We start from the raw sequence: 12,948 nt of genomic DNA, 5'->3' as shown, positions 1-12,948 counted from the left end.
CATTGATGACCCAAATAAGATATCCGTCTCACAAAATACGATCCGTGAGACCGTCTCACACAAGTTTTTATCTTTAAAAAAAAAAACTCGCAAAAGTTGATCGATTTAATTGCTAGTTGACATCATCCCGATGCTATATAGATGTCTCACATTAAATAATGAAATGTTTTAATAACGAGGAGATGGATTTCATGGTGACCAAAACACAATTTGTTAATGTAATATTAAGTGTGAATCAATATAAACTGTCTGCTCTTCTGTTGTGGTACTATATGATAAATAGTCAAACAATAAACTCAGCCAAACATGAACTTTATGGTTATACTAATCAAAGAGATCTGTTGGATTTTCAATCCTCCGAGTTTAATTTGTTTGATCACCGGCTTTAACTGTCTTTCGATTTTAAGTTTAGACATTTAAAAATGGACGTGGTTCATGCGAAAAACTTGGAGGAGAGTCTAGCTGTGTTGAGTCTTGAGTGAGGTGATGGGGACAATATGGAATAGGTAAAACCAACAAGCCTAGCTTCTTTTTGTAGTTGGTGTTCCATTGATCCAAGAGGTCTTGGAAAGATATTGTGGGTGTGAAGATTTGATTTGTTTAATAGATATCCTTGGGGTAGAAAGACATGATATAGTTTTTAATAGCTTACGGTCAATGTATTTTACCAAAAAACCTACAAATAAGGAAGGGAAAAAAAAATCAGAGAATGACTACGTACGACCTCACAGGCTTCAACCATCACTTACAAGTAAGTGAGAGGGTTTTCTATTTCCTTAATATATTTACTATAATCCTCTGTAAAATATTAAATAAATATGTTATATATTTATAGATTTTGTCCTACGAGTGCATACTTGGTGTTGTAGCCAAATATGTGACTCCCGTAGAGAGGGTTGATCCACCCCCACAAGTTCCATGTATGTGTCGATTGGGAACGAAGGAATGGAGGCAGCACGAAGAATGCTCCCACGAAGGAAGATGTTAATTTAGCCTTCAAATCTGTTGAAAGTGTAAATAAAAATAAATTTGATCCGAAATAGTTTTTTTTTTTTTTTTTTGTTATTTATTCCTTAGCGTTCAAAAATTTTTGCACCTAGGTTGACATTGTTGGGATGTTAATTCCTTCACGTCATTTCACGAGTGGATTATTTTTTGAAGACCCCTCTCGATCTTGTTATTGATCAAGTAGTGGGTTTGATGGCCCAAGGAGGGAGGAAGGTATGTATGGAAAATATGTCCTTGATCAAAGACATGCATGGGAACTCACAAATGTTGTTTACATAGTTTTTGGGAACTCACATCATGTTCTAGCTTCTTTCCAGGGGTCATCAGGTAGTGAAAAATGATTTATCATATTTTCCATGCATGTCTTTGATCAATTAATAGAATGTATGTAAATTTTCTCGACTGATATATTTGATAAACTAATAAATTTCAGTCTACGTCAGTTTAGTCTTGGCTTAGTCTAGTCTATTTAATTTAGTTTAGTTTAGTTTGTGGACTTGGTTACTTTAATTTAGCATAGTTCAATTTTTCATGAAGATTTGTTACCAAAACCTTAATTGATCCAACAATGTCTTCTTTTTTGGTGTTTGAAAAATTAAGCAATAAATACATTTTTCTTTATGCAGAACTTGTATTTATATGAAATTCTGATGAACCGATAAAATAAATATCAGATAAACTGAAGAAAACTTCTTTAAACTGATAGAAGCAAATATAACTATTTTATGCCTTTTTCTCTAGCTTCCATCTTTTTGTCCAACTTATTTAAAGCAGATTCTATTGAAGCTCACTTCCCTCTTTTTGTCAACACTAGGGGCAACCACAAATCTTTTTAGGATATGTGCTACAGAAGTCATTTGTGCAGACATAGTGTCTAACTTTGCAGAGAGCTGGGTGAAATGAATTTATCTTCGAATTTAAATTGTCATGCACTAGATCCATCGGTGTAAGAGCATCATGAGAACTAGATAATTGTGATGTTGAAGCACAATTCTTTCTCATGGAATCCAAATAGATAAGTAACATGTTGACATCACTAGATAGTCCTGAAAGTTTTTTGAACGCTTTATCTTTCAAATTCTCAACGTCGGTTGTAGTCATTCTCTATCTTGTCTTGACTTGTGTAAGCAACACATTGATTCGCGTTAGATTTGACATAATATTATCCATGAAAAAATCTTCTTCATGCTCTAACTCAGGTGAATCAGCAATCATTTGAGTTTTTGGATCAGGAAAAATGATCAACTGATGACTTGTTTATGCAATTTCAATTTTCCCAACTGAAGTAGTTACAACTGGTTCAACTGATAAAATGACATTTTGCTCGACTGTCTCAACAACTTCAGTTTGATTTGCCACTCCAACTGACTTTTCAACCATTGATTGGTTCGGAGCAAGCTGATCCCTCACTGATTCAAAGTATTTGAGGAGCTTTTATAATCCTCATCTTCCTGTCTTCGTAAATTTGTAGTTCCCTAGTTGTTCACTGACTTGTTCAGTATCATGAGCATTAGTTCCAGTCTTTTTAAAATCAATTTGTGGATATTGGGCATCCTCTATATCCAGTTCAACTTGAAGTTTGTTATCCACATCTTTACCTTCCACTTTTGATATTTTTGACACCTTGAGAGACAGTTCGTGTTCATTAAAAACAACATCTCTACTAATGATGCACCTCTCACTACCTGGTTCAATCCATCATAACTTTTATCCTTTAAACCCATCCGAATATCCCAAAAAAACATTTTTTTTGGTTCTTAGGATCAACTTATCTTGTTTAACCTGTGCATATGCAGCACATCCAAAAATTCTTGTGTTTTAATAATCTGTCGGATGTCCAATCATCACCTCGTGGAGTTTTAAAGTCAACTGTTAGTGGAAGTGATTTGATGATGAGGTAAATTCTTGTTGTGGCAATATCCGCCCAGAAAATAGATGGTAGACCTACACTTGATAGCATGCTCCTCACCTTCTCTAGAATTGTTCTATTCAATCTTTCAGCTAGCCCATTTTTTTGTGGAGTTCAGCTTATATTATTTGGTGCCTTGAGATCCCTTTTGTTTTACAACACTGATTGAATTGCTTTGAAAAAAATTCAAGTCCATTGTCAGTGTAGAGTTTTTTCACCTTATGTCCTATTTGGTTTTCTACTAAATTTTTCCAGTCTTTGAAAGCTTTGAAATCTTCATATTTTATCACTAAGGTCCAAATTCATAGCTTCCTGGAGTGCTCATTGATGATTGAAATAAAGTATCTTGCTCCTCCTCTTGATTTCACTCGAGACTATCCCCACAAGTATGAGTGAATATAGTCTGGGATGCCCTTGATTTTCATTTTGGATTGTTTGAATTTCATCCTAAAGCATTTACTAAGGACACGATCTTCACAGAACTCTAGCCCTATTATCTTGTCTCCACATAATAAATTATGCTTCCTAAATTCTTGTAGGCCTCGATCACTTGTGTGGCCAACTATTTTATGCCACATTAGAGTTCTATCCTTTTGATCAATCAATGAATATGTAGAACCAACAACTGTGCAACCTTCCAAAATGTACAGACCATTATGCTTTATCCCTTTTGATGCCCCGGGATGTCCCGGGTCATGGATAGGCCCTGGGACTTCCCGGGCCATGGAGCATATCCATGGTTGGTACCCGGGCCAGGATGGGATGCTCTCAGGCCGGTAGCATGACAAAATGGGTTAATGCCCTGAGCCATTGGACCACCCAGGACATGATTTCCCCGAGACGTGAAATACCCGAACTCTTCTTTAATTACCCGAGAGGCATTCTGTTCGGCCACCTCGATATAAGTGAAGCATTTAATGGCGCCAACTTGGTAAAGCATGCACAGCCGACCTATCTCTGACAATGACATTAATTGTTGATAAAATCAAGTGGGCTGGACGTGACTAGTGTAAGATTTGACATGTCAGAATAATAAGGTGTAATCAGCCACCCTACTATCATTAATGCTCAAACACAAAAAACGAGGTCATCATTGCATCCTCTACTATAAGTACCAGGTTATTCATTTGCATTTACTCTCTATTAAGATATTAACTCACATATTTAATACTCTCATTTACTCTCCACACCAATCACACAGCCATCTCTTGGCTACATTGGTTTTATTGCTTGAGTACTCTGCTGACTTAAGCATCGGAGTGGTCACGCCGGACACCCCTCCGGCTCCCATTCACGTGGTTACTTTCCTGTTCACAGATCTCTCCAATCGGATCGAGGAGTCACGAGATTCAATTCAAGCGTCCAACTCATATTTCTAACATTTTGATAGAAAACCCGGCAGAGTACCCGACCCGACTCGTCCATTTCGCTCGGGTTGCATCATTGGCGCCGTCTGTGGGAAATCTGAGTTCTAAGGCGTTGATATGGCTCCTACTAAAAGAGCAAACCAGGACACTTCTCGAGTCCAGGAGGAGAACAATACTCGTCTTTCTGGTGCAGGTGGCCCTCCCCCTAATGGTCCTCAGCCCACCATTCATTTAACTCCCGAGGAGTTAAACAAGATTATAACTGATGCTGTTAAAATGGCCACGGCAAAGAAGGCCACCACTCATCATTCCAGTCATCCCGAGCAGCAACGTCAGCAGCCGCAAGAGGAAGAGGGGAGGGAATCAAGCGCGGGTTCTAAGTCCCCCACTGTTGCGGAAGAATTGGAGTAGTTGAGGAAGAAAGTAAAAGTATTAGAAGGGCAGGTTGGTTCTAAGGGCAATGCTCCAGTTGTGAAGGGTTGCCCATTTTCTGATATCATTGTCCGGGAACCATTACCCGGGCATTTCAAGTCAGCTAAAATCAAGGACTATGATGGGAGTTCTGATCCCGAAGAGCACCTCGCTCGTTTCGAAAACATGGCCATGTTGCATTGTTATGGAGACCAAATTAAATGTAAAGTGTTCCTCCCCACCCTAGTCGACTCCACACAAAGATGATTTGAAGGGTTGGCGCCACAAAGCATCAATTGCTTTGAAGACTTCCAAAAGGTATTCTTGCATCAATTTAGCAGCAGCAAGAAGTACAAGAAGACTGCTTTCAGTTTATTTGAGGTAAAGCAGAGGCAAGATGAAACCCTAAGGGCGTATCTCAAAAGATTCAACCAAGTGGCCCTGGATGTGCCGGCCTGTGCACCCGAGACGAAAACTACGGCGTTCATGCAAGGGCTGTGGGAAGGGGATTTTTTCCGATCCTTGACTAAGAAACTGCCCGGGAACTTTAAAGATCTCTTATCCCGAGCAGAGAAATACATTAATATGGAAGAAGCGCAAAATCAGAAAAGAGAGGCCTTGAAGAGATCAAGAGGAGACCGAGCTGTCAAACCCGAAGAAAGAGCTCCCAAGAAAAATGGCCCGGGACATTTCTCTCATGTACCTTTGAGAATTGCTCGGGACCGAGAGATTCAAGAATGCAACTCAGATGTAGCCCCGCTTCCCAGTCCTGTGGCGAGGGCATCAAGGCCAGAGCAGAGAGGGTACTGCACCCTCCATAAAGAATGTTCTCACAACACTAATGAATGTCTGACCCTGAGGAAGGAATCCAGTAAACGTCATGTGCCAGCATCCCATCCCCCTCGAGATAAGTCTAGACAGCCACCTTGGTTGTCTCGACGTCCCGGACCAAATGTTCCTCCAAAGTCAACAAATATCCCGAGCGGAAGCAGAAGGGGAGAAGCAAGTTCTCGGGAAGAAAGGGGCAGACCAGTAGAGAGGAAGGACCCTTCCCCAAGCCGAGGAGTAATCAAAATGATTTCGGGAGGGTCCACAGATGGTGATTCCAACCAGGCCCGGAAAGCCAGAAGTAGAAGGGAATGCTTAGAGGTCGATGGGAGGAGAAGAGACGAACCAGTCATAAGCTTTGGACCAGAGGTCCTCAGAGGAGTTAGTTTACCCCAAAATGACGCTCTTGTCATCCAGGCCCGAGTGGCTAACTACGATGTGTTGAGGGTAATTGTTGACAATGGCAGCTCTGTCAATGTCATATTTAAGGAAGCCTTGATCCAAATGGATTTACACGAGTATCAGTTAGAGGCGGTTGAGACTGCCTTGTTTGGTTTTGCTGGACATGCTGTGTACCCTGAGGGGGAAATCACTCTACCCCTGACCCTGGGCACTGGAGACCTAAGGAAGACTGCGATGACTGTTTTTACAGTGGTGGATGCCCCATCCTCGTACAATATCATATTGGGAAGGCCGGCCATGAATGAGATGAGAGCCGTGGCCTCCACTTATCACCAGAAAATCAAATTCCCGGTGCGAGGACAGGTTGGGGAAGTTAAGGGAGATCATCCCTCTTCTCGGAGGTGTTATGGGGAGACAGTCCGGGTAGATCAAAAGAAGGCAAGGAGGGAAGGGAAGGAGGAAGAGTGTCAAGAGGGGGCAAAGGAGAGAGAAGTGCACTTTGTCGCTGAGGAAGAACAAGAAGCGGTGGAAATTGAGCCAGGAAAGCACGTCCGGGTGGCTCGAGACATCAGCACGTCCACCCGGGTAAATCTCTTACAATGTTTAAAAACTAACATTAGTGTTTTTGTCTGGTCTCAACAGGAGTTAGCCGGGATCTCGCCCCAAGTGGCCGAACATAAATTTAATATCCTCCCGGGATCCCAGCCCGTGAAGCAAAAGAAGAGGCATTTTGGCCCTGAAAAAGATAAAGTAATTGAAGAGCAAGTGGGAGAGTTGCTAAGAGCCGGGCATATCAGGGAAGTCCAATTCCCTCCCTGGCTATCAAATGTGGTTCTCGTCCCAAAATCCACCGGGAAATGGAGAATGTGTGTTGATTTCAGGGACTTGAATAAAGCATGCCCAAAAGATTGTTATCCACTCCCCCGGATTGACCAGGTGATAGATTCCACTTCTGGATGCGAGTTATTAAGCTTTCTGGATGCATATCAGGGGTATCACCAAATTCCTTTAACTCTGGAAGATCAGGATAAAGCCAGTTTTATTACCTCCGGGGGCACCTTTTGCTATGTCGTTATGCCTTTTGGATTGAAGAATGCGGGGGCTACGTACCAACGCTTGATGAATCTTGTCTTCCAAAAGCAAATAGGTCGGAATATTGAGGTGTATGTGGACGACATTCTAATCAAAATCCGGGAAGTTTCCCACTTCATTGATGATTTAACTGAAACTTTCACCACTTTAAAACAATATGGAATAAAGCTCAACCAGGGCAAGTGTGTGTTCGGGGTCAGGAGCGGTAAATTTTTGGGTTTCTTGGTAACTGACAGGGGAATCGAAGTTAACCCTGAGAAAATCAGAGCAATAATGGACATGCCTTCTCCTCAATCTGTCCGAGATGTGCAAAAATTAACCGAGAAGATTGCCGCCCTGTCGCGCTTTATTTCCCGATCTGCCCATCGGAGTTATCCACTCTTCCAAGTCCTAAGGAAAGCGCAGAAATTTGGCTGGGACGACAAATGTGAACAAGCTTTTCGGGACTTGAAGAAGCACCTGGCCGATTTGCCTATTTTGGCCAAGCCCGAGCCCGGGGAAAAATTATGGGTCTATCTCTCCGCCACTGAATTTGCTGTTAGTTCTGTGCTTATCAAGGAAGAAAGAGCCAATCAGAAACCAAAATATTATGTCAGTCATGCCCTTCGAGGGGCAGAATTAAAATACAGTGAATTGGAGAAGGTAGCATTAGCCCTGGTAATGACCGCTCGAAAGTTGAGGCCATATTTTCTTTCACATCCCATTGTGGTCCTAACCAATTCTCCCCTTGGAAGGATCATGACTCACGCCGAAGTCTCCGGGAGAATGGTCAAATGGACTGTAGAACTCGGGGAATATGACATTAAATACAAACCCCGAGCTGCTATAAAAGCCCAGGAATTAACGGACTTCTTAACAGAAATGATCCAACCAGCCGAAGAAGAGGTATGGAGGGTGTTTGTTGATGGCGCGTCAAACTTGTTAGGGTGTGGAGTGGGGGTGGTCCTAATCGCCCCATCAGGAGAGAAAATCAAGTTGGCTTTGAGGATTGATTCTAGGGTCACAAAGAACGAAGCAAAGTACGAAGCTGTTTTGGCAGGGTTACAGGCTGCCCGGGAAGTTGGTGCTTACCGAGTCATTATTTATTATGACTCCCAGTTGGTTACACAGCAGATCAAAGGGACGTATGAGGCCAAGAACGAAAAGATGCTCAAATATTTGGGGCTCATTACTTCCCAGGCATCGTCTTTGACAGACTGGAGTATCGAACAAATTTCCCGGGAGGAAAATGCAGAGGCCGATACCTTAGCAAAATTGGATGCTTCCATGACAGATATAAATACCCAAGAGGTTCTCTGCTTTACCCGTCTGGTGCTCTCTATTGATAAAGAAGTACCCCCGGTCCAGAAAAGCTCATGGATGACTCCTATCGTTGAATACATAGTACATGAAAAGCTCCCACAAGATCGAGCTCAGGCTGCAAAAATCAAAAAACAAGCACCCAAGTTCGTATTTTTGAATAATGTTTTATACAGGCGATCCTATCAAGGCTCATTACTCAAATGCTTATCAAAAGACGAGATAGAGTATGTCCTCCGGGAAATACACGAGGGATGCTGTGGTGAACAACTCTGTGGAACAGCTCTGTCTCGGAAAACTATATTGGCCGGGTTCTGGTGGCCTCAGATGAATCAAGATGCTGCCCTACTTGTTCAAAAATGTCAAGGTTGTCAACACCATTCTAATTTTCACCATCGCCCAGCTGCAAGTATGCAACCGATCTCCGCATCATGTCCTTTTGACCAATGGGGTTTGGATATTGTGGGCCCTTCCCCATAGCCCGAGCACAGAAAAAATTCCTTCTTGTGGCTGTGGATTATTTCTCCAAGTGGGTAGAGGCCAAGCCATTAGCCAAGATTACCGAGGATGAAGTAATGAAATTTCTTTGGAAGAACATTGTTTGCAGATACGGCATCCCGAGAAAATTAATTTCAGATAATGGAAGGCAATTCCAGGGAAAGAAGATCACCTCCTGGTGTCAAGAAATGAAGATTATTCAATCCTTCACCTCAGTAGCTTACCCTCAGGCTAATGGCCAGACTGAAGTGACTAACAGGATCATTGTGCAAGCATTGAAAGCCCGACTCCATAGGAAAGGAAAAGATTGGGTGGAAGAATTACCGAGTGTCTTATGGGCATACCGAACTACGCCTCGATCATCTACTCGGGAAACACCCTACAGCCTTGTCTATGATTCAGAAGCAGTCCTGCCGGTGGAGATTGGGCAATCTTCTACTCGGATAGAATCTTATCCGAGCAACAATGATCAATCCCGGGCAATTGAACTTGATTTAGTGGAAGAAAGAAGAGATCGAGCAGCCATTCAAATGGAAGCTTATCGCAGCCGGGTGATGAAGTCCTACAACAAGCATGTTTGGCCACGAAATTTTCAGGTTGGGGACTTGGCTATGAAGAAGATCAAGCCCGTAGGAGATGTGGGAAAATTAGAAGCCCGTTGGGAAGGACCCTTCAAAATAATTCGAAGAGTCAGCTCATGTGCAGCTTACTACCTCGAAGATTCTCAGGGACATACTCTCAAAAGGCCATGAAATGCTTTTCATTTAAAGAAATATTATGTTTAAAAGCACGTGTATCTATTGTTTCTTCATCAAATAAAGAAATGGTTCAGGGAAATGTCTACAAAGTCCAGGGACCCGTACCCTGGCCCGGAGGACCCGTACCCCGGTTATATCCTAAGTCCAGGTATCCGTACCCTGGCCAAGGGACCCGCACCCTGGTTATCTATTAAGCCCAGGGACCCGTACCCTGGCCTGGAGGACCCGTACCCCGGTTATATCCTAAGTCCAGGGATCCGTACCCTGGCCCAGGGACCCGCACCTTGGTTATCTATTAAGCCCAGGGACCCGTACCCCGGTTATATCACAAGTCCAGGGACCCGCATCCTGGTTATCTATTAAGCCCAGGGACCTGTACCCTGGCTCGGAGGACCCGTACCCTGGTTATATCCCAAGTCCGAGGACCTGTACCCTGGCCCCGAGGACCTGTACCCCGGTTATATCCCAAGTCCAGGGACCCATACCCTGGCCCAGGGACCCGCACCCTGGTTATCTATTAAGCCCTGGGACCCATACCTGGCCCGGAGGACCCGTACCCTGGTTATATCCCAAGTCCAGGGACCCGTACCCTGGCTCGGAGGATCCGTACCCCGATTATATCTCAAGTTCAGGGACCCGTACCCTGGCCCAGGGACCCGCACCCTGGTTATCTATTAAGCCCAGGAACCCGTACCCTGGCCCGGAGGACCCGTACCCTGGTTATATCCCAAGTCCAGGGACCCGTATCCTGGCCCGGAGGACCCGTACCCCGGTTATATCCCAAGTCCAGGGACCCGTACCCTGGCCCAGGGACCCGCACCCTGGTTATCTATTAAGCTCAGGGACCCGTATCCTGGCCCGGAGGACCCGTACCCCGATTATATCCCAAGTTCAGGGACCCGTACCCTGGCCCAGGGACCCGCATCCTGGTTATCTATTAAGCCCAGGGACCCGTACCCTGGCCCGGAGGACCCGTACCCCGGTTATATCCTAAGTCCAGATATCCGTACCATGGCCTAGGGACCCGCACCCTGGTTATCTATTAAGACCAGGGACCCGTACCCTGGCCCGGAGGACCCGTATCCCGGTTATATCCTAAGTCCAGGGATCCGTACCCTAGCCCAGGGACCTGCACCCTGGTTATCTATTAAGCCCAGGGACCCGTACCCTGGCCCGGAGGACCCGTATCCCGGTTATACCCAAGTCCAGGGACCCGTACCCTAGCCCAGGGACCCGCACCCTGGTTATCTATTAAGCCCAGGGACCCGTACCCCGGTTATATCCCAAGTCCAGGGACCCGTATCCTGTCCCAGGGACTCGCACCCTGGTTATCTACAGAGCCCAAGGAACTGTACTTTGGCCTAGGGATCCGCACCCTGGTCGTCTATCAATCCCAGGAAACCAGTCCAGTAACTTACACCCTGATTGCTTATCAAGATTAATTTCATATTGGGCCCTCAGGTCTTTGCTATGAGAAAATAAATTGGTTAATGATTGACAAAATTCAGAGTTAATACAGAATTCAAGTTAATTTACAATTCTGGAAATATTGGGAAGCAATTATCAAATGCAAGAAAAGGATATTTAATTTGAAGGGAAGATATTTAAAAGGTGCCAGGAAACCCGAGAATAATACAAAAAAAAAAAACAGACAAAAATCCTAATCAGCTAAGGATTTTGCCCGTCCGGCTCCTTAATTATTTCTTCATCATCCGGGAGGGATGCGGCTGCCTTCTCCAGGTCTGGAAAGTCTTCTCGGTCGGCTGGAACTAAGCCTGCCTCCTCAAATTGCTCCAGGCACTTGTTGAAGCCCTGTTCAAAGTATGGAAAGGCCTTCTCAGCCACCACCTTCTTAAACTCAGGAGACTTCAAAAAGTTGGCCATTTGCTCCTCCTGAGCAGTCTTAAGGAGGGTTACAGCAGCCTGGAGGTCCTCGGCTCGGACTCGGGAGGACTCTGCTTCTTCCTTTGCCGCTTGTGTCTCTACTCGGGCTTTGGCAAGTTCCGCCCGGATCAGATTCATTTGCTGCTCCTAAACAGCCCTCTCCCGAGCCAACACATGCTCATGAAGCTCATTCAAACGACCCACCTCCTCTTGGAGTGTAGCATGCATCTCCCGGGCTGAGGTAGCCTGAGCATTAGCCCCCTTCGCTACTTGGGCCACTCGCTTGTAGGAATGTATGAGCATCTGCAAGCCCTGAAAACATAAAAAGGTCAGAGAAGGTAATGTAAAAGAGCGCCATTTTATGGACTTACAGAGAAGGTCCGGGACACTCCTTCACAGAGCAGCATATTGGGATGAACTCCCTGGAGGTGTGCCACCTTGTCAGGGCGCAGAAGGCCCCGGATCATTTTGACGAGATCCGAGCTGATATCATCCCCAAAGATGTTGGGGAGGATCCAGGGCCTTCCCCGGAGGGACCAGCAGAAGAACCAGTCATAGGAGGAGATCGGGCGATCTCCTTGACCTCATCCTCTATCACCACCACCGCTTCCGCGATTGGATCCTGGCCTTCCTCTTTCGCTGATTTAGAGGAGCCGGGTCCTCCTCGGCAGCCGGGAAGGTGGATTCTTCCTGGGGAGGGGTGGTTTCCTCCTGGGCCTTAGCCTCCGCCTCGACTTGGCATTCTTCAATTTCCCGGGCCTCAGCCGCCGCCCGGGCTCGGCGTTCTTCCTCCTCTTGAATTTCCCTGGCCCTCTTCTCAGCCCGGATCTTTTTCTGCTCGGCCTTTCTTTTGGTAGCAGCATCCTGAAGACTTGCCCTGATCATATCTTATTCAGCTGCATCGTAAATCGACATATTAGAATCACAGCATACAAGAGATGAGTAGACCAAGGAAAGTAATTTACCAGCCTGCGACCCGGGTTGATCAAATTCATCAATAATCCAATTCACAGGGTCCTGGGGCTGGGACCCGATCCCATAATGAACCAGATTGCCCCCCCCCCCCCGATCAGCACCGAGGACAGGTAAGATTGTTTCCCCAAAGTATCCCAGGCTTGGGTGAAGGGGGGAAGAAGTTTGAATTCCCGGGGAAGTTCAGGCTGTGTGGGCATAGAAGACAGGAAGCCCAAAGCACAGGTTGGCAGAGTTGGGAACTGAAGAAAGAAAAATTTTGTTTTCCACCCCTTCAAAGAGGAAGGGATGTCAGTTAAAAACCGGTAATGCATTTGGGCCATGAAAGAAAAGACCCCGTCATTAAACCGGCAATAATAAAAATAGTGAAAGATTGGAGAGTTGATAGGAATAAGTTTCATGCGAAACAGAACAAAAGTGGCAGCCATAATGCGAAATGCATTAGGATGGAGATGGTTAAGGGGAAGGTTAAAGAATCGGGCCACCCCTTCAAAGAAGTGATGTACCGGTAAGCGAAGAC

The 12,948-nt window shown here is 45.0% G+C and overlaps 1 protein-coding gene across 1 annotated transcript; it reads left to right on the top strand.

Moving 5' to 3' along the window:
- The first annotated feature begins 4,401 nt into the window (after positions 1–4,401).
- On the top strand, positions 4,402–8,796 carry LOC142549987 (uncharacterized). The gene is made up of 2 exons (XM_075659232.1): positions 4,402–4,691; positions 5,034–8,796. Exons 1-2 carry the CDS (start codon positions 4,402–4,404, stop codon positions 8,794–8,796), a joined length of 4,053 nt encoding a protein of 1,350 aa, XP_075515347.1.
- Positions 8,797–12,948: the final 4,152 nt, after the last annotated feature.

This window comes from Primulina tabacum, chromosome 6, assembly GCF_025594145.1.
Source record: "Primulina tabacum isolate GXHZ01 chromosome 6, ASM2559414v2, whole genome shotgun sequence".
Lineage (NCBI taxonomy): Eukaryota > Viridiplantae > Streptophyta > Magnoliopsida > Lamiales > Gesneriaceae > Primulina > Primulina tabacum.
The sequence above is the reverse complement of the archived record's forward strand: the minus strand, read 5'-3'. Positions and strand labels throughout refer to the sequence as shown.